Source organism: Oncorhynchus clarkii, chromosome 16 (assembly GCF_045791955.1).
Source record: "Oncorhynchus clarkii lewisi isolate Uvic-CL-2024 chromosome 16, UVic_Ocla_1.0, whole genome shotgun sequence".
Classification (NCBI taxonomy): domain Eukaryota; kingdom Metazoa; phylum Chordata; class Actinopteri; order Salmoniformes; family Salmonidae; genus Oncorhynchus; species Oncorhynchus clarkii.
In genome coordinates, this window is record NC_092162.1 from 75,862,169 (window position 1) to 75,885,671 (window position 23,503).

The 23,503-nt window shown below is 46.2% G+C and overlaps 1 protein-coding gene across 1 annotated transcript; it reads right to left on the bottom strand.

Moving 5' to 3' along the window:
* Window positions 1–593: 593 nt before the first annotated feature.
* Window positions 594–22,125, bottom strand: LOC139367807 (necdin-like 2). The gene is made up of 10 exons (XM_071106145.1): window positions 22,042–22,125; window positions 21,728–21,795; window positions 21,477–21,596; window positions 21,288–21,351; window positions 14,646–14,820; window positions 10,290–10,369; window positions 10,038–10,080; window positions 9,844–9,906; window positions 7,160–7,274; window positions 594–911 (listed from the first exon to the last, which is right to left on the bottom strand). The coding sequence occupies exons 2-10, from the start codon at window positions 21,782–21,784 to the stop codon at window positions 795–797; spliced, it is 834 nt and encodes a 277-aa protein (XP_070962246.1). The 5' UTR covers window positions 21,785–21,795; window positions 22,042–22,125; the 3' UTR covers window positions 594–794.
* Window positions 22,126–23,503: the final 1,378 nt, after the last annotated feature.

Genomic DNA, 23,503 nt, shown 5'->3' on the forward strand with positions numbered 1-23,503 from the left:
ATCTGATCTAAGTGCAAACAGACAAGATCGGGACAAAATATGCATGTTAGAACCAGGTATAAACAGGGCTTCTGTCAGGGTCATTAACATTTTAGGTCATGAGTTGAAAAATCCCCATAGAAATCAATGGGAAGATGTTGGTCCCTGGATGAAAACTGAATTGAGTCCAAGCAAATCCTGTCAGTCTGTCTCAGCCTTCTTTTATGACTATAAACACCAATAAAGACTAGAAAATAAATCTTTAAATATGAAGCCTCAGAGCTACAAGGTGGGGGGGGGGGACAGAGGGTCAAACAGGTGTAGCGTTTTGGGGTGTACTGACTGATGTATCGTGCATCTTAGTAATTAACCCCACTGGGACTATGCATAACCAAGACACGACTACATTACTTTTACACACATTAAGACAAAGAAAAGCAAGTCGACCCTCCCAAGTGTGTATATCTGAATGGTCTGGATAGGTTGAACCAGGGTAGTAGGTGAGCGTCTACGATATTGCTAACAACGTACAGATCTACCAACAAAAGGTTACGGGCCAAGGCGAGGGGAGCTAATTGGGACCGTCTGTAAGACAGATGGAGACAGAGGGTAAATAACATTTGTATAAAATCATTTTTATTGTTGAACTTGACAAATGAAAACAATGTCACCCTAAATGAATATAACAATGACTGAATGAACCGGTGTGTGATTCTCTACTGTTATTGTTTCACTAACAGAACAGTCCAACAGAAACAGACTGGAGTAGAACAATCACTAAACAAACACACAGAATGACTTCCCACAACCCCCCTCTATCTCTGGCTAACACTGGCGCTCGTGTTAGCAGAGGTGACAACTGCCGGGGCGGCAGGAGGGGCGGTGGCTTCTCTGTACTGCTGAGTCCAGCTCTGAGGATCCTGTTCATGGAGCTAACAGACGGGAGAGAGGACCACCTCAGTTACACAGCCACAGTACCTAGTGAAAGTCCACACATCTTTGCAAGGTTTACATTCTGTTGCCTTAAAATGTCTAATTTAATCTAAAAATGGATTAAACTAAAAAAATGAATCCACACTGATCTACTCCACATTTTCAAAGTGAAAGAAATTAATTTCAGAAAATTTGTAAAATTAGAAAAGTACCAGGTTGTGCTCAGTAGCTGTGTGGTTGTGCTCAGTAGCTGTGTGGTTGTGCTCAGTAGCTGTGTGGTTGTGCTCAGTAGCTGTGTGGTTGTGCTCAGTAGCTGTGTGGTTGTGCTCAGTAGTGATCAGTAGCTGTGTGGTTGTGATCAGTAGTTGTGTGGTTGTGCTCAGTAGTGGTCAGTAGCTGTGTGGTTGTGCTCAGTAGCTGTGTGGTTGTGCTCAGTAGTGATCAGTAGCTGTGTGGTTGTGCTCAGTAGTTGTGTGGTTGTGCTCAGTAGTGATCAATAGTTGTGTGGTTGTGCTCAGTAGTGATCAGTAGTTGTGTGGTTGTGCTCAGTAGTGATCAGTAGTGATCAGTAGTTGTGTGGTTGTGATCAGTAGTTGTGTGGTTGTGCTCAGTAGTTATCAATAGTTGTGTGGTTGTGCTCAGTAGTGGTCAGTAGCTGTGTGGTTGTGCCAGTAGTGATCAGTAGCTGTGTGGTTGTGCTCAGTAGTGATCAGTAGTTGTGTGGTTGTGCTCAGTAGTGATCAGTAGTTGTGTGGTTGTGCTCAGTAGTTGTGTGGTTGTGCTCAGTAGTGATCAATAGTTGTGTGGTTGTGCTCAGTAGTGGTCAGTAGCTGTGTGGTTGTGCCAGTAGTGATCAGTAGCTGTGTGGTTGTGCTCAGTAGTGATCAGTAGTTGTGTGGTTGTGCTCAGTAGTGATCAGTAGTGATCAGTAGTTGTGTGGTTGTGCTCAGTAGTTGTGTGGTTGTGCTCAGTAGTGATCAGTAGCTGTGTGGTTGTGCTCAGTAGTGATCAGTAGCTGTGTGGTTGTGCTCAGTAGTGATCAGTAGTTGTGTGGTTGTGCTCAGTAGTGATCAGTAGTGATCAGTAGTTGTGCTCAGTAGTTGTGTGGTTGTGCTCAGTAGTGATCAGTAGCTGTGTGGTTGTGGAGAGTTGCGGGTCAGTAGTTGTGTGGTTGTGCTCAGTAGCTGTGTGGTTGTGATCAGTAGTTGTGTGGTTGTGCTCAGTAGCTGTGTGGTTGTGCTCAGTAGCTGTGTGGTTGTGCTCAGTAGCTGTGTGGTTGTGCTCAGTAGTGATCAGTAGTTGTGTGGTTGTGCTCAGTAGTGATCAGTAGCTGTGTGGTTGTGCTCAGTAGTTGTGTGGTTGTGCTCAGTAGCTGTGTGGTTGTGCTCAGTAGCTGTGTGGTTGTGCTCAGTAGCTGTGTGGTTGTGCTCAGTAGTGATCAGTAGTTGTGTGGTTGTGCTCAGTAGTGATCAGTAGCTGTGTGGTTGTGCTCAGTAGTGATCAGTAGCTGTGTGGTTGTGCTCAGTAGTGGTCAGTAGTTGTGTGGTTGTGCTCAGTAGTGATCAGTAGCTGTGTGGTTGTGCTCAGTAGTGATCAGTAGCTGTGTGGTTGTGCTCAGTAGTGATCAGTAGCTGTGTGGTTGTGCTCAGTAGTTGTGTGGTTGTGCTCAGTAGTGTTCAGTAGCTGTGTGGTTGTGCTCAGTAGCTGTGTGGTTGTGCTCAGTAGTGGTCAGTAGCTGTGTGGTTGTGCTCAGTAGTGATCAGTAGTTGTGTGGTTGTGCTCAGTAGTGATCAGTAGTTGTGTGGTTGTGCTCAGTAGTGATCAGTAGTTGTGCTCAGTAGTGATCAGTAGCTGTGTGGTTGTGCTCAGTAGTTGTGTGGTTGTGCTCAGTAGTGATCAGTAGCTGTGTGGTTGTGGAGAGTTGCGGGTCAGTAGTTGTGTGGTTGTGATCAGTAGTTGTGTGGTTGTGCTCAGTAGCTGTGTGGTTGTGCTCAGTAGCTGTGTGGTTGTGCTCAGTAGTGATCAGTAGTTGTGTGGTTGTGCTCAGTAGTGATCAGTAGTTGTGTGGTTGTGCTCAGTAGTGATCAGTAGCTGTGTGGTTGTGCTCAGTAGTGATCAGTAGTTGTGTGGTTGTGCTCAGTAGTGATCAGTAGCTGTGTGGTTGTGCTCAGTAGTGATCAGTAGCTGTGTGGTTGTGCTCAGTAGTGATCAGTAGCTGTGTGGTTGTGCTCAGTAGTGATCAGTAGTTGTGTGGTTGTGCTCAGTAGTGGTCCGTAGTTGTTTGGTTGTGCTCAGTAGTGATCAGTAGCTGTGTGGTTGTGCTCAGTAGTGATCAGTAGCTGTGTGGTTGTGCTCAGTAGTGATCAGTAGCTGTGTGGTTGTGCTCAGTAGTGATCAGTAGCTGTGTGGTTGTGCTCAGTAGTGATCAGTAGCTGTGTGGTTGTGCTCAGTAGTTGCGTGGTTGTGCTCAGTAGTGATCAATAGTTGTGTGGTTGTGCTCAGTAGTGATCAGTAGCTGTGTGGTTGTGCTCAGTAGTGATCAGTAGCTGTGTGGTTGTGCTCAGTAGCTGTGTGGTTGTGCTCAGTAGTGATCAGTAGTTGTGTGGTTGTGCTCAGTAGCTGTGTGGTTGTGCTCAGTAGTGATCAGTAGTTGTGTGGTTGTGCTCAGTAGTGATCAATAGCTGTGTGGTTGTGCTCAGTAGTTGCGTGGTTGTGCTCAGTAGTGATCAATAGTTGCGTGGTTGTGCTCAGTAGTGATCAATAGTTGTGTGGTTGTGCTCAGTAGCTGTGTGGTTGTGCTCAGTAGCTGTGTGGTTGTGCTCAGTAGTGATCAGTAGCTGTGTGGTTGTGCTCAGTAGTGATCAGTAGCTGTGTGGTTGTGCTCAGTAGCTGTGTGGTTGTGCTCAGTAGCTGTGTGGTTGTGCTCAGTAGTGATCAGTAGCTGTGTGGTTGTGCTCAGTAGCTGTGTGGTTGTGCTCAGTAGTGATCAGTAGTTGTGTGGTTGTGCTCAGTAGTGATCAGTAGTTGTGTGGTTGTGCTCAGTAGTGATCAGTAGCTGTGTGGTTGTGCTCAGTAGTGATCAGTAGATGTGTGGTTGTGCTCAGTAGTGATCAGTAGCTGTGTGGTTGTGCTCAGTAGTGATCAGTAGTTGTGTGGTTGTGCTCAGTAGTGATCAGTAGATGTGTGGTTGTGCTCAGTAGTGATCAGTAGATGTGTGGTTGTGCTCAGTAGTGATCAGTAGTTGTGTGGTTGTGCTCAGTAGTGATCAGTAGATGTGTGGTTGTGCTCAGTAGTGATCAGTAGTTGTGTGGTTGTGCTCCGTAGTGATCAGTAGCTGTGTGGTTGTGCTCAGTAGTGATCAGTAGTTGTGTGGTTGTGCTCAGTAGTGATCAGTAGCTGTGTGGTTGTGCTCAGTAGTGATCAGTAGCTGTGTGGTTGTGCTCAGTAGTGATCAGTAGATGTGTGGTTGTGCTCAGTAGTGATCAGTAGCTGTGTGGTTGTGCTCAGTAGTGATCAGTAGTTGTGTGGTTGTGCTCAGTAGTGATCAGTAGATGTGTGGTTGTGCTCAGTAGTGATCAGTAGTTGTGTGGTTGTGCTCAGTAGTGATCAGTAGCTGTGTGGTTGTGCTCAGTAGTGATCAGTAGTTGTGTGGTTGTGCTCAGTAGTGATCAGTAGCTGTGTGGTTGTGCTCAGCAGTGATCAGTAGCTGTGTGGTTGTGCTCAGTAGTGGTCAGTAGTTGTGTGGTTGTGCTCAGTAGTGATCAGTAGATGTGTGGTTGTGCTCAGTAGTGATCAGTAGTTGTGTGGTTGTGCTCAGTAGTGATCAGTAGCTGTGTGGTTGTGCTCAGTAGTGATCAGTAGTTGTGTGGTTGTGCTCAGTAGTGATCAGTAGATGTGTGGTTGTGCTCAGTAGTGATCAGTAGTTGTGTGGTTGTGCTCAGTAGTGATCAGTAGCTGTGTGGTTGTGATCAGTAGTGATCAGTAGCTGTGTGGTTGTGCTCAGTAGTGATCAGTAGTTGTGTGGTTGTGATCAGTAGTGATCAGTAGCTGTGTGGTTGTGCTCAGTAGTGATCAGTAGATGTGTGGTTGTGCTCAGTAGTGATCAGTAGTTGTGTGGTTGTGCTCAGTAGTGATCAGTAGCTGTGTGGTTGTGATCAGTAGTGATCAGTAGCTGTGTGGTTGTGCTCAGTAGTGATCAGTAGCTGTGTGGTTGTGATCAGTAGTGATCAGTAGCTGTGTGGTTGTGGAGAGTTGCAGGTCAGGAGTTGAACAAAGTGCAATGAGAAGTTATCGGGTGAAGTATGAAGCGAGTGATCAAAGACAGTTTGGCTCTATCCAATCAGAGGGGTACAGCCCGCCCTTCTCTTTACAGACAGGCAAACTATCCAGTTGAGTTATTTAAAACACAGAGCACGATCCTGAGGAAGACGAAGCTAGTAGGTAGAGCCCTGAACGACCCATGTCGCCGATGTTCAGGCCCAACACTATCCTGGCCCGTTTGCTTATGCCAAATTTAAGGCAAAGCCCAGCCGAATCCAGAAATAACTTCCTCCGTAGGTAAACACATCAGCCGCTCCGTCACGCGATCTCTCCCTGGGCAGCTCGCTCCACATGGCGGCTCTCAGTGTGTGAGTTTCCACAGCAACTGTTCTGCTTGAGCTGCTCAATGACGAGACAGTGCCTACAAAGTGTTCACACCGCTTGACTTTTCCACATGTTGTTGTGTTACAGCCTGAATTTAAAATGGATTACATTGAGATGTTGTATCACTGATCTACACACCACACCCCAGAAAGTCAAATTAAAAGCTGAAACGTCTTGAGTCGATAAGTATTCAACCACTTTGTTATGGCAAGTCTAAATACGTTCAGGAGTAAAAATGTGCTTAACAACTAGTCACTATTATTTAACACAGAATGAGTCTATGTAAACATGATTAACTACCCCATCCCTGTACCCCACACATAGAATTATACTGTTTTTTTGTTACGTTAGTCTTATTCTAAAATTTATTAAATTGTTTTTGTTCCCCCCTCAATCTACACACACTACCCATAATTACAAAGCAAAAACAGGTTTTTAGAAATGTTAGCAAATGTATTTAAAAAATAAACAGAAATATTACATTTGCATGCTTCACAGTAGGGATGGTGCCAGGTTTCCTCCGGACGTGACACTTGGCATTCAGGCCAAAGAGTTCAATCTTGGATTCATCAGACCAGAGAATCTTGTTTCTTATGGTCTGAGAGTCTGTAGGTGTCTTTTGGCAAACTCCAAGCGGGCTGTCATGTGCCTTTTACTGAGGAGCGGCTTCCGTCTGGCCACTCTACCATAAAGACTTGATTGGTGGAGTGCTGCAGAGACGGTTGTCCTTCTGGAAGGTTCTCCCATCTCAACAGAGGAACTCTGGAGCTCTGTCAGAGTGACCATCAGTTTCTTGGTCACCTCCCTGACCAAGGCCCTTCTCCCCTGATTGCTCAGTTTGGCCAGCTCTAGGAAGAGTCTTGGTGGTTTCAAACGTCTTCCATTTAAGAATGATGGAGGCCACTGTGTTCTTGGGGACCTTCAATGCTGCAGAAATGTTTTGGTACCCTTCTCCAGATCTGTGCCAGATCTCTACAGACAATTCCTTCAACCTCATGGTTTGGTTTTTGCTCTGACATGCACTGTCAACTGTGGACCATATATAGACAGGTGTGTGCCTTTCCAAATCAATCATGTCCAATCCAATTGAATTTACCACAGGTGGACTCCAATCAAGATGTAGAAACATCTGAAGGATGATCAATGGAAACAGGATGCACCTGAGCTCAATTTCAAGTCTCATAGCAAAGGGTCTGAATATTTAAGTAACTAAGGTTTTTCTGTTTTTTTTTATTTGTAATACATTTGCTATAATTTCTAAAAATCTACTTCCTATTTGTCATTATGGGGAATTGTATGTAGATTAATTTAATCAATTTTAGAATAAGGCTGTAACGTAACAAAATGTGGAAAATGTCAAGGGGTCTGAATACTTTCCAAATGCACTGTGTACACTGGAGTTGCTTACTAAGACAGTGAATGTTCCTGATGGGCCTAGTTACAGATTTGACTCATATCGGCTTGACAATCAAACAACAAGACCTGCCTTCTAGCGATGAACAACAACCAAATGTGCAAGGGGTGTGTAGACTTTCACTATGCACTAAACACACACACGTTGATTACACACACACCCCTACCCCGGGAGGCGGCAGTGTCTCACCTGTCCAATGAACTCCAGTAGTTTGACCTTTGACACCTCCATGTCCGCCCTCTGACCCCAACGGAACTCAAACTCCAACGGCTCTGTGTGTGGGATACGCACATACTCCAGGTACCTACACACACACACAGGTTTAGTCCGTTCATTTCACGGAGAGTTGAATCAACTGACAGGTAAAAATAATTGAGAGAAACACCAGAGAGGTCCAAGAACAGATCAGCACATTTTATAAAGTCGACTACTCACAGCCTCTGGTTATCATACAGATACTCACAGTCTCTGGTTATCATACAGATACTCACAGTCTCTGGTTATCATACAGATACTCACAGTCTCTGGTTATCATACAGATACTCACAGTCTCTGGTTATCATACAGATACTCACAGTCTCTGGTTATCATACAGATACTCTCAGTCTCTGGTTATCATACAGATACTCTCAGTCTCTGGTTATCATACAGATACTCACAGTCTCTGGTTATCATACAGATACGCACAGTCTCTGGTTATCATACAGATACTCACAGTCTCTGGTTATCATACAGATACTCACAGTCTCTGGTTATCATACAGATACTCACAGTCTCTGGTTATCATACAGATACTCTCAGTCTCTGGTTATCATACAGATACTCTCAGTCTCTGGTTATCATACAGATACTCTCAGTCTCTGGTTATCATACAGATACTCTCAGTCTCTGGTTATCATACAGATACTCTCAGTCTCTGGTTATCATACAGATACTCTCAGTCTCTGGTTATCATACAGATACTCTCAGTCTCTGGTTATCATACAGATACTCACAGCCTCTGGTTATCATACAGATACTCACAGCCTCTGGTTATCATACAGATACTCTCAGTCTCTGGTTATCACACAGATACTCTCAGTCTCTGGTTATCATACAGATACTCTCAGTCTCTGGTTATCATACAGATACTCACGTCACCCTGTTCTCTCACACGTAGTATAACGTTTAAAATGTGTTGACTGGAAGGAGGTGCTGACAGTGATGTGGTCTCGGTTCTCATCTTCCTACTACTGCCCTGTGGTATAGACAGGTTCTCATCTTCCTACTACTGCCCTACGGTGTGGTATAGACAGGTTCTCATATTCCTACTACTGCCCTGTGGTATAGACAGGTTCTCATCTTCCTACTACTGCCCTATGGTGTGGTATAGACAGGTTCTCATCTTAATACAACTGCCCTGTGGTATAGACAGGTTCTCATCTTCCTACTACTGCCCTATGGTGTGGTATAGACAGGTTCTCATCTTCCTACTACTGCCCTGTGGTATAGACAGGTTCTCATCTTCCTACTACTGCCCTGTGGTGTGGTATAGACAGGTTCTCATCTTCCTACTACTGCCCTGTGGTATAGACAGGTTATCATCTTAATACAACTGCCCTATGGTGTGGTATAGACAGGTTCTCATCTTCCTACTACTGCCCTGTGGTGTGGTATAGACAGGTTCTCATCTTCCTACTACTGCCCTGTGGTGTGGTATAGACAGGTTCTCATCTTCCTACTACTGCCCTATGGTGTGGTATAGGCAGGTTCTCATCTTCCTACTACTGCCCTGTGGTATAGACAGGTTCTCATCTTCCTACTACTGCCCTGTGGTGTGGTATAGACAGGTTCTCATCTTCCTACAACTGCCCTGTGGTATAGACAGGTTCTCATCTTCCTACTACTGCCCTGTGGTATAGACAGGTTCTCATCTTCCTACTACTGCCCTGTGGCATAGACAGGTTCTCATCTTCCTACTACTGCCCTGTGGTGTGGTATAGGCAGGTTCTCATCTTCCTACTACTGCCCTGTGGTATAGACAGGTTCTCATCTTCCTACTACTGCCCTATGGTGTGGTATAGGCAGGTTCTCATCTTCCTACTGCTGTCCTGTGGTATAGACAGGTTCTTATCTTCCTACTACTGCCCTGTGGTGTGGTATAGACAGGTTCTCATCTTCCTACTACTGCCCTATGGTGAGGTATAGACAGGTTCTCATCTTCCTACTACTGCCCTGTGGTATAGACAGGTTCTTATCTTCCTACTACTGCCCTGTGGTGTGGTATAGACAGGTTCTCATCTTCCTACTACTGCCCTATGGTGAGGTATAGACAGGTTCTCATCTTCCTACTACTGCCCTGTGGTATAGACAGGTTCTCATCTTCCTACTACTGCCCTATGGTGTGGTATAGACAGGTTCTCATCTTCCTACTACTGCCCTGTGGTATAGACAGGTTCTCATCTTCCTACTACTGCCCTGTGGTATAGACAGGTTCTCATCTTAATACAACTGCCCTATGGTATAGACAGGTTCTCATCTTAATACAACTGCCCTATGGTGTGGTATAGACAGGTTCTCATCTTCCTACTACTGCCCTGTGGTATAGACAGGTTCTCATCTTCCTACTACTGCCCTGTGGTATAGACAGGTTCTCATCTTCCTACTACTGCCCTATGGTGTGGTATAGACAGGTTCTCATCTTCCTACTACTGCCCTGTGGTATAGACAGGTTCTCATCTTCCTACTACTGCCCTATGGTGTGGTATAGACCATCACACCCAGACAATACAACCGAGTTGTTTCACTGCAGGTGAGCTGGTATATGAGTTCACAACTCATGTCTTACCATACTATTACCTCATATTACCCATTCAGGGTCGAGAGAGACTCACCTCTGACGGACAAACTCATCAGTAACGACCTTCTTCACGTCTCCAAAGATCTCGTGTCTCTCCCTGGGTGGGTCAAAACAGTCAACACACAGATCATACTTTAATCTCACTCCACAACTGGCTAGTGATGATCAAACCTGGTGACGGGACTGGGACAGTGAAGGAACCTATGATCATCAGCCACACAGACTTACCCTTGATCAACTCTCAGCTTCTTCAGTGTGTTCCACACCATACCTACAAACACAAAGCATGATGGGACATCTCAGTGAGGACAAGGGGCATACACACGACACTGTGATGTCATCAATAAGAGGGGGGGGGGACAGACAAGAATTGGCAATTTTTTACATTTTTTTAAATATTTTTTACAAAAACAGTGAGTTGTGGCCCCCCCATTGGCTACACTGGTGTCAGAATTGGGACAAAGCCAACGGAACACTCACTCTCCTTGACCACACCCCCCTTCATGAAGACGATGCTGAGGATTACGAAGAGTAGACCTGTCTTTGGATTACTGGGACTCCTGTAAAAACACACACACACACACACACACACACACACACACACACAGAGAGAGAGAGAGAGACTGTGTCTGTGCCTTGACCTAGGTTGGGCAAAACTAAACACGGCAGTCACGGCGGTGTTCGCTTTAGCAATCTCGCTAGAATAAAGACCTCCTCCATAACTGCCATTATTGAAAGATCATGATACCTCACATCTCAAAATAGGGCTACTTAATGTTAGATCCCTCACTTCAAAGGCAGTTATAGTCAATGAACTAATCACTGATCATAATCTTGATGTGTTTGGCCTGATTGAAACATGGCTTAAGCCTGATGAATTTACTGTGTTAAATGAGGCCTCACCTCCTGGTTACACTAGTGACCATATCCCCCGTGCATCCCGCAAAGGCAGAGGTGTTTCTAACATTTACGATAGCAAATTTCAATTTACAAAATAAAAACCGACATTTACGTATTTTGAGCTTCTAGTCATGAAATCTATGCAGCCTACTCAATCACTTTTTATAGTTACAGTTTACAGGCCTCCTGGGCCATATACAGCGTTCCTCATTGAGTTCCTTGAATTCCCTGAATCGGACCTTGTAGTCAAGTATTATAATTTTTGGTGACTTTAATATTCACATGGAAAAGTCCACAGACCCACTCCAGATGGCTTTCGGAGCCTTCATCGACTTTCGGAGCCATCGTAGGTTTTGTCCAACATGTCTCTGGACCTACTCATTATCACAGTCATACTCTACTCTGTCACAGTCATACTAGTTTTGTCCAGTGGAATAAATGTTGTGGATCTTAATGTTTTTCCTCATAATCCTGGACTATCGGACCACCATTTTATTACATTTGCAATCGCAACAAATAATCTGCTCAGACCCCAACCAAGGAGCATCAAAAGTCGTGCTATAAATTATTGGACAACCCAAAGATTCCTTGATGTCCTTCCAGACTCCCTCCACCTACACAAGGAAGTCAGAGTACAAACATCAGTTAACCACCTAACCGAGGAACTCAATTTAACTTTGCGCAATACCAAAGATGCAGTCACACCCCTAAAAACAAAAAACATTTGTCCTAAGAAACTAGCTCCCTGGTATACAGAAAATACCAGAGCTCTGAAGCTTCCAGAACACTGGAACAGAAATGCTGCTCCACCAAACTGGAAGTCTTCCAACTAGCTTGTAAAGACAGTACCGTGCAGTATCGAAGAGCCCTCACTGCTGCTCCATCAAACTGGAAGTCTTCCAACTAGCTTGTAAAGACAGTACCGAAGAGCCCTCACTGCTGCTCGATCATCCTATTTTTCAAACGTATTGAGAAAAATAAGAACAATCCCAAAATTTATTTTTGATACTGTCGCAAAGCTAACAAAAAACAACATTCCCCAAGAGAGGATGGCTTTCATTTCAGCAGTGATTAATCCATAAAGAAAAGATAATGATCATTAGAAAGCAAATTACAGACTCCTCTTTAAATCTGCGTATTCCTCCAAAGCTCAGTTGTCCTGAGTCTGCACAACTCTGTCAGGACCTAGGGAGACACTCAAGTGTTTTAGTACTATATCTCTTGACACATTGATGAAAATAATCAATGCCTCTAAACCTTCAAGCTGCATACTGGACCCTATTCCAACTAAACTACTGAAAGAGCTGCTTCCTGTGCTTGGCCCTCCTATGTTGAACATAATAAACGGCTCTCTATCCACCGGATGTGTACCAAACTCACTAAAAGTGGCAGTAATAAAGCCTCTTGAAAAAGCCAAACCTTGACCCAGAAAATATAAAAAACTATTGGCCTATATCGAATCTCCCATTCCTCTCAAAAATGTTAGAAAAAGCTGTTGCGCAGCAACTCACTGCCTTCCTGAAGACAAATAATGTATACGAAATGCTTCAGTCTGGTTTTAGACCCCATCATAGCACTGAGACTGCACTCGTGAAGGTGATAAATGACCTTTTAATGGCATCAGACCGAGGCTCTGCATCCGTCCTCGTACTCCTAGACCTTAGTGCTGCTTTTGATACCATCGATCACCACATTCTTCTGGAGAGATTGGAAACCCAAATTGGTCAACACGGACAAGTTCTTGCCTGGTTAAGATCTTATCTGTCAGAAAGATATCAGTTTGTCTCTGTAGATGGTTTGTCTTCTGACAAATCAACTGTAAATTCTGGTATGCGTCAAGGCTCCGTTTTAGGACCACTACTGTTTTGAAAACAGAGATGCTGGTTCTTGGTCCCAAGAAACAAAGAGATCTGTTGTTGGATCTGACAATTAATCTTGATGGTTGTACAGTCGTCTCAAATAAAACTGTGAAGGACCTCGGCGTTACTCTGGACCCTGATCTCTCTTTTGACGAACATATCAAGACTGTTTCAAGGACAGCTTTTTTCCATCTATGTAACATTGCAAAAAACTTTGTCCAAAAATAATGCTGAAAAATGTATCCATGCTTTTGTCACTGTGACTACTGCAATGCTCTACTTTCCACCTCCCCGGATAAAGCACTAAATAAACTTCAGTTAGTGATAAACACGGCTGCTAGAATCTTGACTAGAACCAATACATTTGATCATATTACTCCAGTTCTAGCCTCTATACACTGACTTCCTGTTAAGGCAAGCGTTGATTCGAAGGTTTTACTGCTAACCTACAAAGCATTACATGGGCTTGCTCTTACCTATCTTTCCGATTTGGTCCTGCCGTGCATACCTACACGTACGCTACGGTCACAAGACGCAGGCCTCTTTACTGTCCCTAGAATTTCTAAGCAAACAGCTGGAGGTAGGGCTTTCTCCTATAGAGCTCAATTTTTGTGGAATGGTCTGCCTACCCATGTGAGAGACGCAGACTCGGTCTCAACCTTTAAGTCTTATTGAAGACTCATCTCTTCAGTAGGTCCTATGATTGAGTGTAGTCTGGTCCAGGAGTGTGAAGGTGAACGGAAAGGCTCTGGAGCAACGAACCGCCCTTGCTGTCGCTGCCAGGTCGGTTCCCCTGGTTCCCCCGCATCTCAGTGCTAGAGGCGTCACTACAGACACCCTGGTTCAAATCCAGGCTGTATCACAACCAGCTGTGATTGGGAGTCCCATAGGGCAGCGCACAGTTGGCCCAGCGTCGTCCGGGTGTGGCCGGTGTAGGCCGTCATTGTAAATAAGAATTTGTTCTTGGTACTAGGGGGCAGTATTTTCATTTTTAGAAAAAAAAAACGTTCCCATTTTAAAACGGGATATTTTGTCAGGAAAAGATGCTAGAATATGCATATAATTGACAGCTTTGGATAGAAAACACTAACGTTTCCAAAACTGTAAAGATATTGTCTGTGAGTATAACAGAACTGATGTTGCAAGCGAAAAATCCAATCCGGAAGTGCCCCAGGTTTTGAAAGCGCTGCGTTCCAATGTCTCCCTATTTGGCTGTGAATGTACCATCAACGAGCTTACGCTTTCTACGTATTCCCCAAGGTGTCTACGGCATTTCTGTTGAAGAATAGTCGTATGGGGGCACATTGCGTAAGTGGTCACATGGTGGCTCCGAGAGAGATTCTCACGTAAAGTACAGAGGTAGCCATTACTCCAATCGGTCCTAGAGAAAAAGGAATTGTCCCGACGGAAATATTATCGAATAGATATTAGAAAAATACCTTGAGGATTGATTCTAAACAACGTTTGCCATGTTTCTGTAGATATTATGGAGCTAATTTGGAATATTTTTCAGCGTTGTGGTGACCGCAATTTCCTGGCGATTTCTCAGCCAAACGTGAAGAACAAACGGAGCTATTTCGCCTACAAAAATAATATTTTTGGAAAAAATGAACTTTGGCAGTCTACCTGGGAGTCTCGTGAGTGAAAACATCCGAAGTTCATCAAAGGTAAACGATTTAATTTGATTGCTTTTCTGATTTCCGTGACAAGGTTGGCTGCTGCTAGCAAGGCATAATGCTACGCTAGGCTATCGACAAAATTACACAAATGCTTGTCTAGCTTTGGCTGTAAAGCATATTTTGAAAATCTGAGATGACAGGGTGATTAACAAAATGTTAAGCTGTGTCTCAATATATTTCATTTGTGAATTTCATGAATAGGAATATTTTCTAGGGATATTTATGTCTGTTGCGGTTTCAGGCGATGATTACGCTCCCGCATGCGGGTTTGGGAGTCACAAAAGGTTTTAACTGACTTGCCTAGTTAAATAAAGGTTCAATTTAATCAATATTTCCCACCACACAATGACCTACATGTTGAGAGATTCTCCCTCTAGTCTTTCCACACAGTGACCTACATGTTGAGAGATTCTCCCTCTAGCTGCTCCAGTTTGTTGATGAGGATGTAGACGTGGTTCTTAGAGTCGATCTCCACCAGCTTCAGACCAAACACTGTCTCAAAAACACATCCCACCCTCTTTATAATCTCAGGGTAGATGTTCCTGTACTCCTTCACAACATGTTTCACGATGTCTGGAGAGGGGGGGCGAGGTGGGGAGAATAGAGGGGAAGAGAGAGAAAAATAAAATCAAGCTTTATTTATACAGCACATTTCAGACATGGAATGCAACACAATGTGTTTCACAGGTCAAAAACGAATAAAAATGACAAAAATAAAAACTTAAATATTCATTACACAAACACAAAGGAATAAAAACTCAGCGACTAAAAAGCAAACTTAAGTAAAATCAAAGCTCAAGAAAAGGTGTGTTTTAGGATCTCTTTAAAATATGTCCACAGTTTCAGCCCCCCTCAGGTTATTGGCAGGCTATTCCAGAGGCTGGGGTCATAGTAACTAGAGGCTGGGGTCATAGTAACTAGAGGCTGGGGGCGTAGTAGCTAGAGGCTGGGGGCGCAGTAACTAGAGGCATAGTAACTAGAGGCTGAGAGCATAGTAACTAGAGACTGGAGGCATAGTAACTAGAGACTGGGGGCATAGTAACTAGAGACTGGGGGCATAGTAACTAGAGGCTGGGGGCATAGTAACTAGAGGCTGGCGGCATAGTAACTAGAGGCTGGCGGCATAGTAACTAGAGGCTGGGGGCGCAGTAACTAGAGACTGGGGGCGCAGTAACTAGAGGCTGGGGGCGTAGTAACTAGAGGCTGGGGGCGTAGTAACTAGAGGCTGGGGGCGTAGTAACTAGAGGCCGGGGGCGTAGTAACTAGAGGCCGGGGGCGTAGTAACTAGAGGCTGGGGGCGTAGTAACTAGAGGCTGGGGGCGTAGTAACTAGAGGCTGGGGGCGTAGTAACTAGAGGCTGGGGGCGTAGTAACTAGAGGCTGAGGGCATAGTAACTAGAGGCTGAGGGCGTAGTAACTAGAGGCTGGGGGCGTAGCAACTAGAGGCTGGGGGCGTAGTAACTAGAGGCTGGGGGTGTAGTAACTAGAGGCTGGGGGTGTAGTAACTAGAGGCTGGGGCGCAGTAACTAGAGACTGGGGGCGCAGTAACTAGAGGCTGGGGGCGCAGTAACTAGAGGCATAGTAACTAGAGGCTGAGGGCATAGTAACTAGAGGCTGGAGGCATAGTAACTAGAGACTGGGGGCATAGTAACTAGAGGCTGGGGGCGCAGTAACTAGAGGCTGGGGGCGTAGTAACTAGAGGCTGGGGGCGTAGTAACTAGAGGCTGGGGGCGTAGTAACTAGAGGCTGAGGGCCTAGTAACTAGAGGCTGAGGGCATAGTAACTAGAGGCTGAGGGCGTAGTAACTAGAGGCTGAGGGAGTAGCAACTAAAGGCTGGGGGCGTAGTAACTAGAGACTGGGGGTGTAGTAACTAGAGGCTGGGGGTGTAGTAACTAGAGGCTGGGGGTGTAGTAACTAGAGGCTGGGGGCGCAGTAACTAGAGGCTGGGGGCGCAGTAACTAGAGGCTGGGGGCGCAGTAACTAGAGGCATAGTAACTAGAGGCTGAGGGCATAGTAACTAGAGACTGGAGGCATAGTAACTAGAGACTGGGGGCATAGTAACTAGAGGCTGGGGGCGTAGTAGCTAGAGGCTGGGGGCGCAGTAACTAGAGGCATAGTAACTAGAGGCTGAGAGCATAGTAACTAGAGACTGGAGGCATAGTAACTAGAGACTGGGGGCATAGTAACTACAGACTGGGGGCATAGTAACTAGAGGCTGGGGGCATAGTAACTAGAGGCTGGCGGCATAGTAACTAGAGGCTGGCGGCATAGTAACTAGAGGCTGGGGGCGCAGTAACTAGAGACTGGGGGCGCAGTAACTAGAGGCTGGGGGCGTAGTAACTAGAGGCTGGGGGCGTAGTAACTAGAGGCTGGGGGCGTAGTAACTAGAGGCTGGGGGCGTAGTAACTAGAGGCTGGGGGCGTAGTAACTAGAGGCTGGGGGCGTAGTAACTAGAGGCTGGGGGCGTAGTAACTAGAGGCTAGGGGCGTAGTAACTAGAGGCTGAGGGCATAGTAACTAGAGGCTGAGGGCGTAGTAACTAGAGGCTGGGGGCGTAGCAACTAGAGGCTGGGGGCGTAGTAACTAGAGGCTGGGGGTGTAGTAACTAGAGGCTGGGGGTGTAGTAACTAGAGGCTGGGGCGCAGTAACTAGAGACTGGGGGCGCAGTAACTAGAGGCTGGGGGCGCAGTAACTAGAGGCATAGTAACTAGAGGCTGAGGGCATAGTAACTAGAGGCTGGAGGCATAGTAACTAGAGACTGGGGGCATAGTAACTAGAGGCTGGGGGCGCAGTAACTAGAGGCTGGGGGCGTAGTAACTAGAGGCTGGGGGCGTAGTAACTAGAGGCTGGGGGCGTAGTAACTAGAGGCTGAGGGCCTAGTAACTAGAGGCTGAGGGCATAGTAACTAGAGGCTGAGGGCGTAGTAACTAGAGGCTGAGGGAGTAGCAACTAAAGGCTGGGGGCGTAGTAACTAGAGACTGGGGGTGTAGTAACTAGAGGCTGGGGGTGTAGTAACTAGAGGCTGGGGGTGTAGTAACTAGAGGCTGGGGGTGTAGTAACTAGAGGCTGGGGGCGCAGTAACTAGAGGCTGGGGGCGCAGTAACTAGAGGCTGGGGGCGCAGTAACTAGAGGCATAGTAACTAGAGGCTGAGGGCATAGTAACTAGAGACTGGAGGCATAGTAACTAGAGACTGGGGGCATAGTAACTAGAGGCTGGGGGCATAGTAACTAGAGGCTGAGGGCGTAGTAACTAGAGGCTGAGGGAGTAGCAACTAAAGGCTGGGGGCGTAGTAACTAGAGGCTGGGGGTGTAGTAACTAGAGGCTGGGGGTGTAGTAACTAGAGGCTGGGAGCGTAGTAACTAGAGGCTGAGGGAGTAGCAACTAAAGGCTGGGGGCGTAGTAACTAGAGGCTGGGGGTGTAGTAACTAGAGGCTGGGGGAGTAGTAACTAGAGGCTGGGGGCGTAGTAACTAGAGGCTGGGGGCGTAGTAACTAGAGGCTGGGGCGTAGTAACTAGAGGCTGGGGGCGTAGTAACTAGAGGCTGGGGGCGTAGTAACTAGAGGCTGGGGGCGTAGTAACTAGAGGCTGGGGGCGTAGTAACTAGAGGCTGAGGGCATAGTAACTAGAGGCTGAGGGCGTAGTAACTAAAGGCTGGGGGCGTAGCAACTAGAGGCTGGGGGCGTAGTAACTAGAGGCTGGGGGTGTAGTAACTAGAGGCTGGGGGTGTAGTAACTAGAGGCTGGGGCGCAGTAACTAGAGACTGGGGGCGCAGTAACTAGAGGCATAGTAACTAGAGGCTGAGGGCATAGTAACTAGAGGCTGGAGGCATAGTAACTAGAGACTGGGGGCATAGTAACTAGAGGCTGGGGGCGCAGTAACTAGAGGCTGGGGGCGTAGTAACTAGAGGCTGAGGGAGTAGCAACTAAAGGCTGGGGGCGTAGTAACTAGAGGCTGGGGGTGTAGTAACTAGAGGCTGGGAGCGTAGTAACTAGAGGCTGAGGGAGTAGCAACTAAAGACTGGGGGCGTAGTAACTAGAGGCTGGGGGTGTAGTAACTAGAGGCTGGGGGTGTAGTAACTAGAGGCTGGGGGCGTAGTAACTAGAGGCTGAGGGCGTAGTAACTAGAGGCTGGGGGCATAGTAACTAGAGGCTGGGGGCATATTAACTAGAGGCTGAGGGAGTAGCAACTAAAGGCTGGGGGCGTAGTAACTAAAGGCTGGGTCGTAGTAACTAGAGGCTGGGGGCGTAGTAACTAGAGGCTGGGGGCGTAGTAACTAGAGGCTGGGGGTGTAGTAACTAGAGCCTGGGGGCGTAGTAACTAGAGGCTGGGGGCGTAGTAACTGGAGGCTGGGGGCGTAGTAACTAGAGGCTGGGGGCATAGTAACTAGAGGCTGAGGGCATAGTAACTAGAGGCTGAGGGCATAGTAACTAAAGGCTGGTGGCATAGTAACTAGAGGCTGGGGGCATAGTAACTAGAGGCTGGGGGCATAGTAACTAAAGGCTGGTGGCATAGTAACTAGAGGCTGGAGGCATAGTAACTAGAGGCTGGGGGCATAGTAACTAAAGTCTGGGGGCATAGTGACTAAAGGCTGGGGGTGTAGTAACTAGAGGCTGGGGGCGTAGTAACTAGAGGCTGAGGGCGTAGTAACTAGAGGCTGAGGGCATAGTAACTAAAGGCTGGTGGCATAGTAACTAGAGGCTGGGGGCATAGTAACTAGAGGCTGGGGGCATAGTAACTAGAGGCTGGGGGCATAGTAACTAAAGGCTGGGGGCATAGTAACTAAAGGCTGGGGGCATAGTAACTAAAGGCTGGGGGCATAGTAACTAAAGGCTGGGGGCGTAGCAACTAAAGGCGGGGGGCGTAGTAACTAAAGGCTGGGGGCGTAGTAACTAGAGCCTGGGGGCATAGTAACTAGAGGCTGGGGGCATAGTAACTAAAGGCTTTGGGCATAGCAACTAGAGGCTGGGGGCATAGCAACTAGAGGCTGAGGGCATAGCAACTAGAGGCTGAGGGCATAGTAACTAAAAGCTGGGTGGCAGTAACTAGAGGCTAGGGGTGTAGTAACTAGAGGCTGAAGGCATAGTAACTAGAGGCTGAGGGCATAGTAACTAGAGGCTGGGGGCATAGTAACTAGAGGCCTTAGGGCATAGCAACTAGAGGCCGAGGGCATAGCAACTAAAGGCTGGGGGCGCAGTAACTAGAGGCTGGGGGCATAATAACTAAATCCTGGGGGCATAGTAGTGGTAAATGAGCCAACACAGAGACAGTTACTACTGAGGCTAGTAACTAGAGGCTGCAGGCGTAGTAACTAGAGGCTAGGGGGCATAGTAACTAGAGGCTATTGAGCACACAGCCATGCAATCTCCATGGGAAACATTGGCAGTAGAATGGTAGAATAGAATGGCCTTACTGAATGGCCTTACTGATTGATAGTCAGTGACTATCAATGTGGCACCATCATAGGATGCCACCTTTCCAACAAGTCAACTAGAGCTGCCCCGGTTAAATGTAAGTGATGTTATTGTGAAGTGGAAACGTCTAGTAGCAACAACGACTCAGCCGTGAAGTGGAAGGCCACACAAGCTCACAGAACGGGACCGCCGAGTGCTGAAGCACGTAGAGCGTAAAAATCGTCTGTCCTCTGTTGCAACACTCACTACCGAGTTCCAAACGGCATCTGGAAGCAACAAATAACTATTAGTCGGGAGCTTCATCAAATGGGTTTCCGTGGCCGAGCAGCCGCAATGACTGCAATGACAACCTTTGCTGGAGGATGTAAAGCTCGCCGCCATTGGACTCTGGAGCAGTGGAAACGCATTCTCTGTGATGAAACATGATTCTCCATCTGACAGTCGGACTAACAAATCTGGGATTGGCGGATGCCAGGAGAACTCTACCTGCTCCAATGTATAGTGCCCACTGTAAAGTTTGGTGGAGGAGGAATAATGGTCTGGGCTGTTTTCATGGTTCGGGCCCCTTAGTTCCAGTGAAGGGAAATCTTAATGCAAACAATAAACAATAACATTCTAGATGATTCTATGCTACCATCTTTGTGGCAACAGTTTGGGGAAGGCCCTTTCCTGTTTCAGCATAACAATGCCCCTGTGCACAACGCAAGGTCCATCCAGAAATGGTTTGTCGAGATCGGTGTGGAAAAACATTTGACTGGCCTGACCTCAACCCCATCGAACACCTTTGGGTTGAATTGGAACGCTGACTGTGGAAAGCAAGTGGAGGCTGTTACAATAGCAAAGGGGGACCAACTCCATATTAATGCCCATGATTTTGGAATGAGATGTTGGACAAGCAGGTGTCCACATCCTGTTGGTCATGTAGTCTAGAGCCTGGACCAATCAAATCAATTTCAGTCAGGACTCTGTGCAGGCCAGTCAAATGTTTTTCCACACCGATCTCGACATACCATTTCTGGATGGACCTTGCGTTGTGCACAGGGGCATTGTTGTGCTGAAACAGGAAAGGGCCTTCCCCAAACTGTTGCCACAAATCTGCCGTTCCCTGTAGTCATCAGTGTGTTAATTTTTTTATCGTTGGGGCAGCAGGGTAGCCTAGTGGTTAGAGCGTTGGACTAGTAAAAGGTTGCAAGTTCAAACCCCCGAGCTGACAAGGTACAAATCTGCCGTTCTGCCCCTGAACAGGCAGTTAACCCACTGTTCCTAGGCCGTCATTGAAAATAAGAATTTGTTCTTTAATGGTCTTGCCTAGTTAAATAAAGGTTAAATAAAAAAAATCAAACAGTGGGCTTAAAACATCAGACAAGCTCAGTGCATATAGTTGATTTGATTAAAACACATAGGATGTGTCTATATGGAAAAATAACATATTTTAACATTTTGACCAATGGATTAGTTGAAATAACAGACTCTTGGTCGACAAAGATAGATTTTTTTGTCGGGGACAGCCCTAATTGAATTAGTACCTTTTCGTTGGCACGACTGGCTAAGACATTGTTAATAAAGCATAAGTAGTTGGAGCCCAGTGAGAGAGTATGAAGGAAGTTGTAGTGTTTCATCAGCTCCTACCTGCTCTGCGGATGGGGAACTTTTTCTGGTCCTTAACGAAGATGAACTGGACAACCTCAGCTGTCTAGGGAAAGAGATAGATATGAGAGAGAGAGATATGAGAGAGAGAGATATGAGAGATATATGAGAGAGAAATATGAGAGAGAGATGTGAGAGATATGAGAGATAGTGTGTGTGTGTGTGTATTACCTTCAGGTCGACCTGAGCAGGTGTCAGTCTGTCCAGACCCTTCTGTACCTGCGACGTACTGGGCTGGGTGAAGGACGGGTCATCCTCATCATCACCTAGCACCGCCTCCCAACGCTGGGACTAACAGAGACAAAGACACCAGCATCATCATCATCATCAGAAAGGGATGGGTTTTCTAGAGATGCTGGAGAGGGGGGGGGGGGGGGGGTGATGTAGGTATAGAGAGATGAAGTAGGTGTGTTGTTAGTTACCCGAACTCCTTTGTTCTGGGAGCTCTGTGTGTTGGATGCTCTCTTTCTCTGAGACATCACGGCTCTGACTGGGGGGGGACAATATCAACAACACAAGTGTAGCCCCTTCACCTTTCAACTACCGTTAGCTATTATCGTTCTGGCTGGCGTAACGTTAGCTAGCTAGCTAGTGATGGACACACCAAAGCCAGCAAGCTAGCTACCGAAGCAAACTGGGCAACATTAATGTAAAATAATGTATCAAAAGCAATCTAAAATGTATTTAAGCCGAGAAAAGTATTAATGCTAGTAACGTTAAGTAGCTATTCACTCACAAAAAGGCTGTTTAGAAACTTCTTCCGCTTCTCAAACTCCCGCTTGTCGAGACGCGTGTTGATGACGTACAATTTTCATATTTTTCTTCTTCAAAGATTCATTAAACTAAGATAGACCACAGCCTCTCGTTTCAATGGAAAATGAGTCATAGTGGGCAGAGCCAAGCACGCGCTAGCGAGATCCTATTGGCACGTTTCATCTGCATATTTTCGTTAGGAAACGCCTACTCAATGCAGTGCGCCTTTGCACTCCTTCTACAAAACTTAGTCCACTCTGTTCATAACATATTTTAGTTTTGGGAATAGAAAACTGTATTGAAATCAAATGTTTAATCGATGAGAAAATGTGCAAAATTTCGGCCAAAATCCATTTCGTTTCATCTTCTCCCAATACCGGCCAGTGGGCTTCCTCTCACTTCCATATTTGGTAGTGAGTGGAAACGCCAAGCGGATGCTTCACGTTTATACATCCTGGTGAAATCTGTCTCATTGTTCTATCTGTGCTTCTTCTGTGGGTTTTATGGCAGACTACAACCCACAAAGGTGTATTGCCGCCACCAAATGGACAAGTTGAAAAAACAATTAAAAAGAAAATCAATACCTGATAGGGAAAACTAACTTATTTAATTCACCCAAATGAAAATTGTACATTGACATAACCAAAACTCCCACTTATTCCTTCCTTCAAATCTCCCTTCTCAGACTCTAGGGCCTGAGAGAGTGGTACAGCTTGTGACAATACTCCATGCAAGTCCTCCGCAGAGAAATATTTCAGCCGCTTCCACAATTATATCTATTTTCCTGGACCTCCTTTCCACTTTGGCAGTGCCGAGTGGTGCAGCGGTCTAAGGCACTGCATCTCAATGCACTACAGTAGCTGGTTCAGTTAAGAACAAATTCTTATTTACAATGACGACCTACACCGGCCAAACCCGGACAATGCTGGGCCAATTGTGCGCCGCCCTATGGGACTCCCAATCACGACCGGTTGTGATACAGCCTGGAGAACATTACCAACCTCTACGCTCTGTATTTCCCACTGGCTGCCCCACCACCATAGAAAGCCCAGAGCTGGGCTGAAACACCTGCACTTTGGAGCTGCCTGACTCCAGAAAGCAAAAAAAGAGACCAAGTTTGTATGGAGGCTTTATTAGCTCAGTTATTTTTTTGCTTACATTGTTGCAAACTGATATGTGACACGTATTAATGCCAAAATAACATGCAAAACAGGCACCAAAAATATTGTTGAGCTGGAGCCCCACCTGCCCTGAACGACAGGTCGCCACTGGCATCCTGCACTATGTTCCCTCCCACAGTCACCGTCATCATGTTCCCCTCCACACTTGGTACATCTTTTCTTTACACTGAGCAGCTACATGTCCCATTCTATGGCATCGAAAACACTGCAGTGCATATGGGACAAATGATCTAACATTGAAACTAAGGAATCCTATCTGTACTT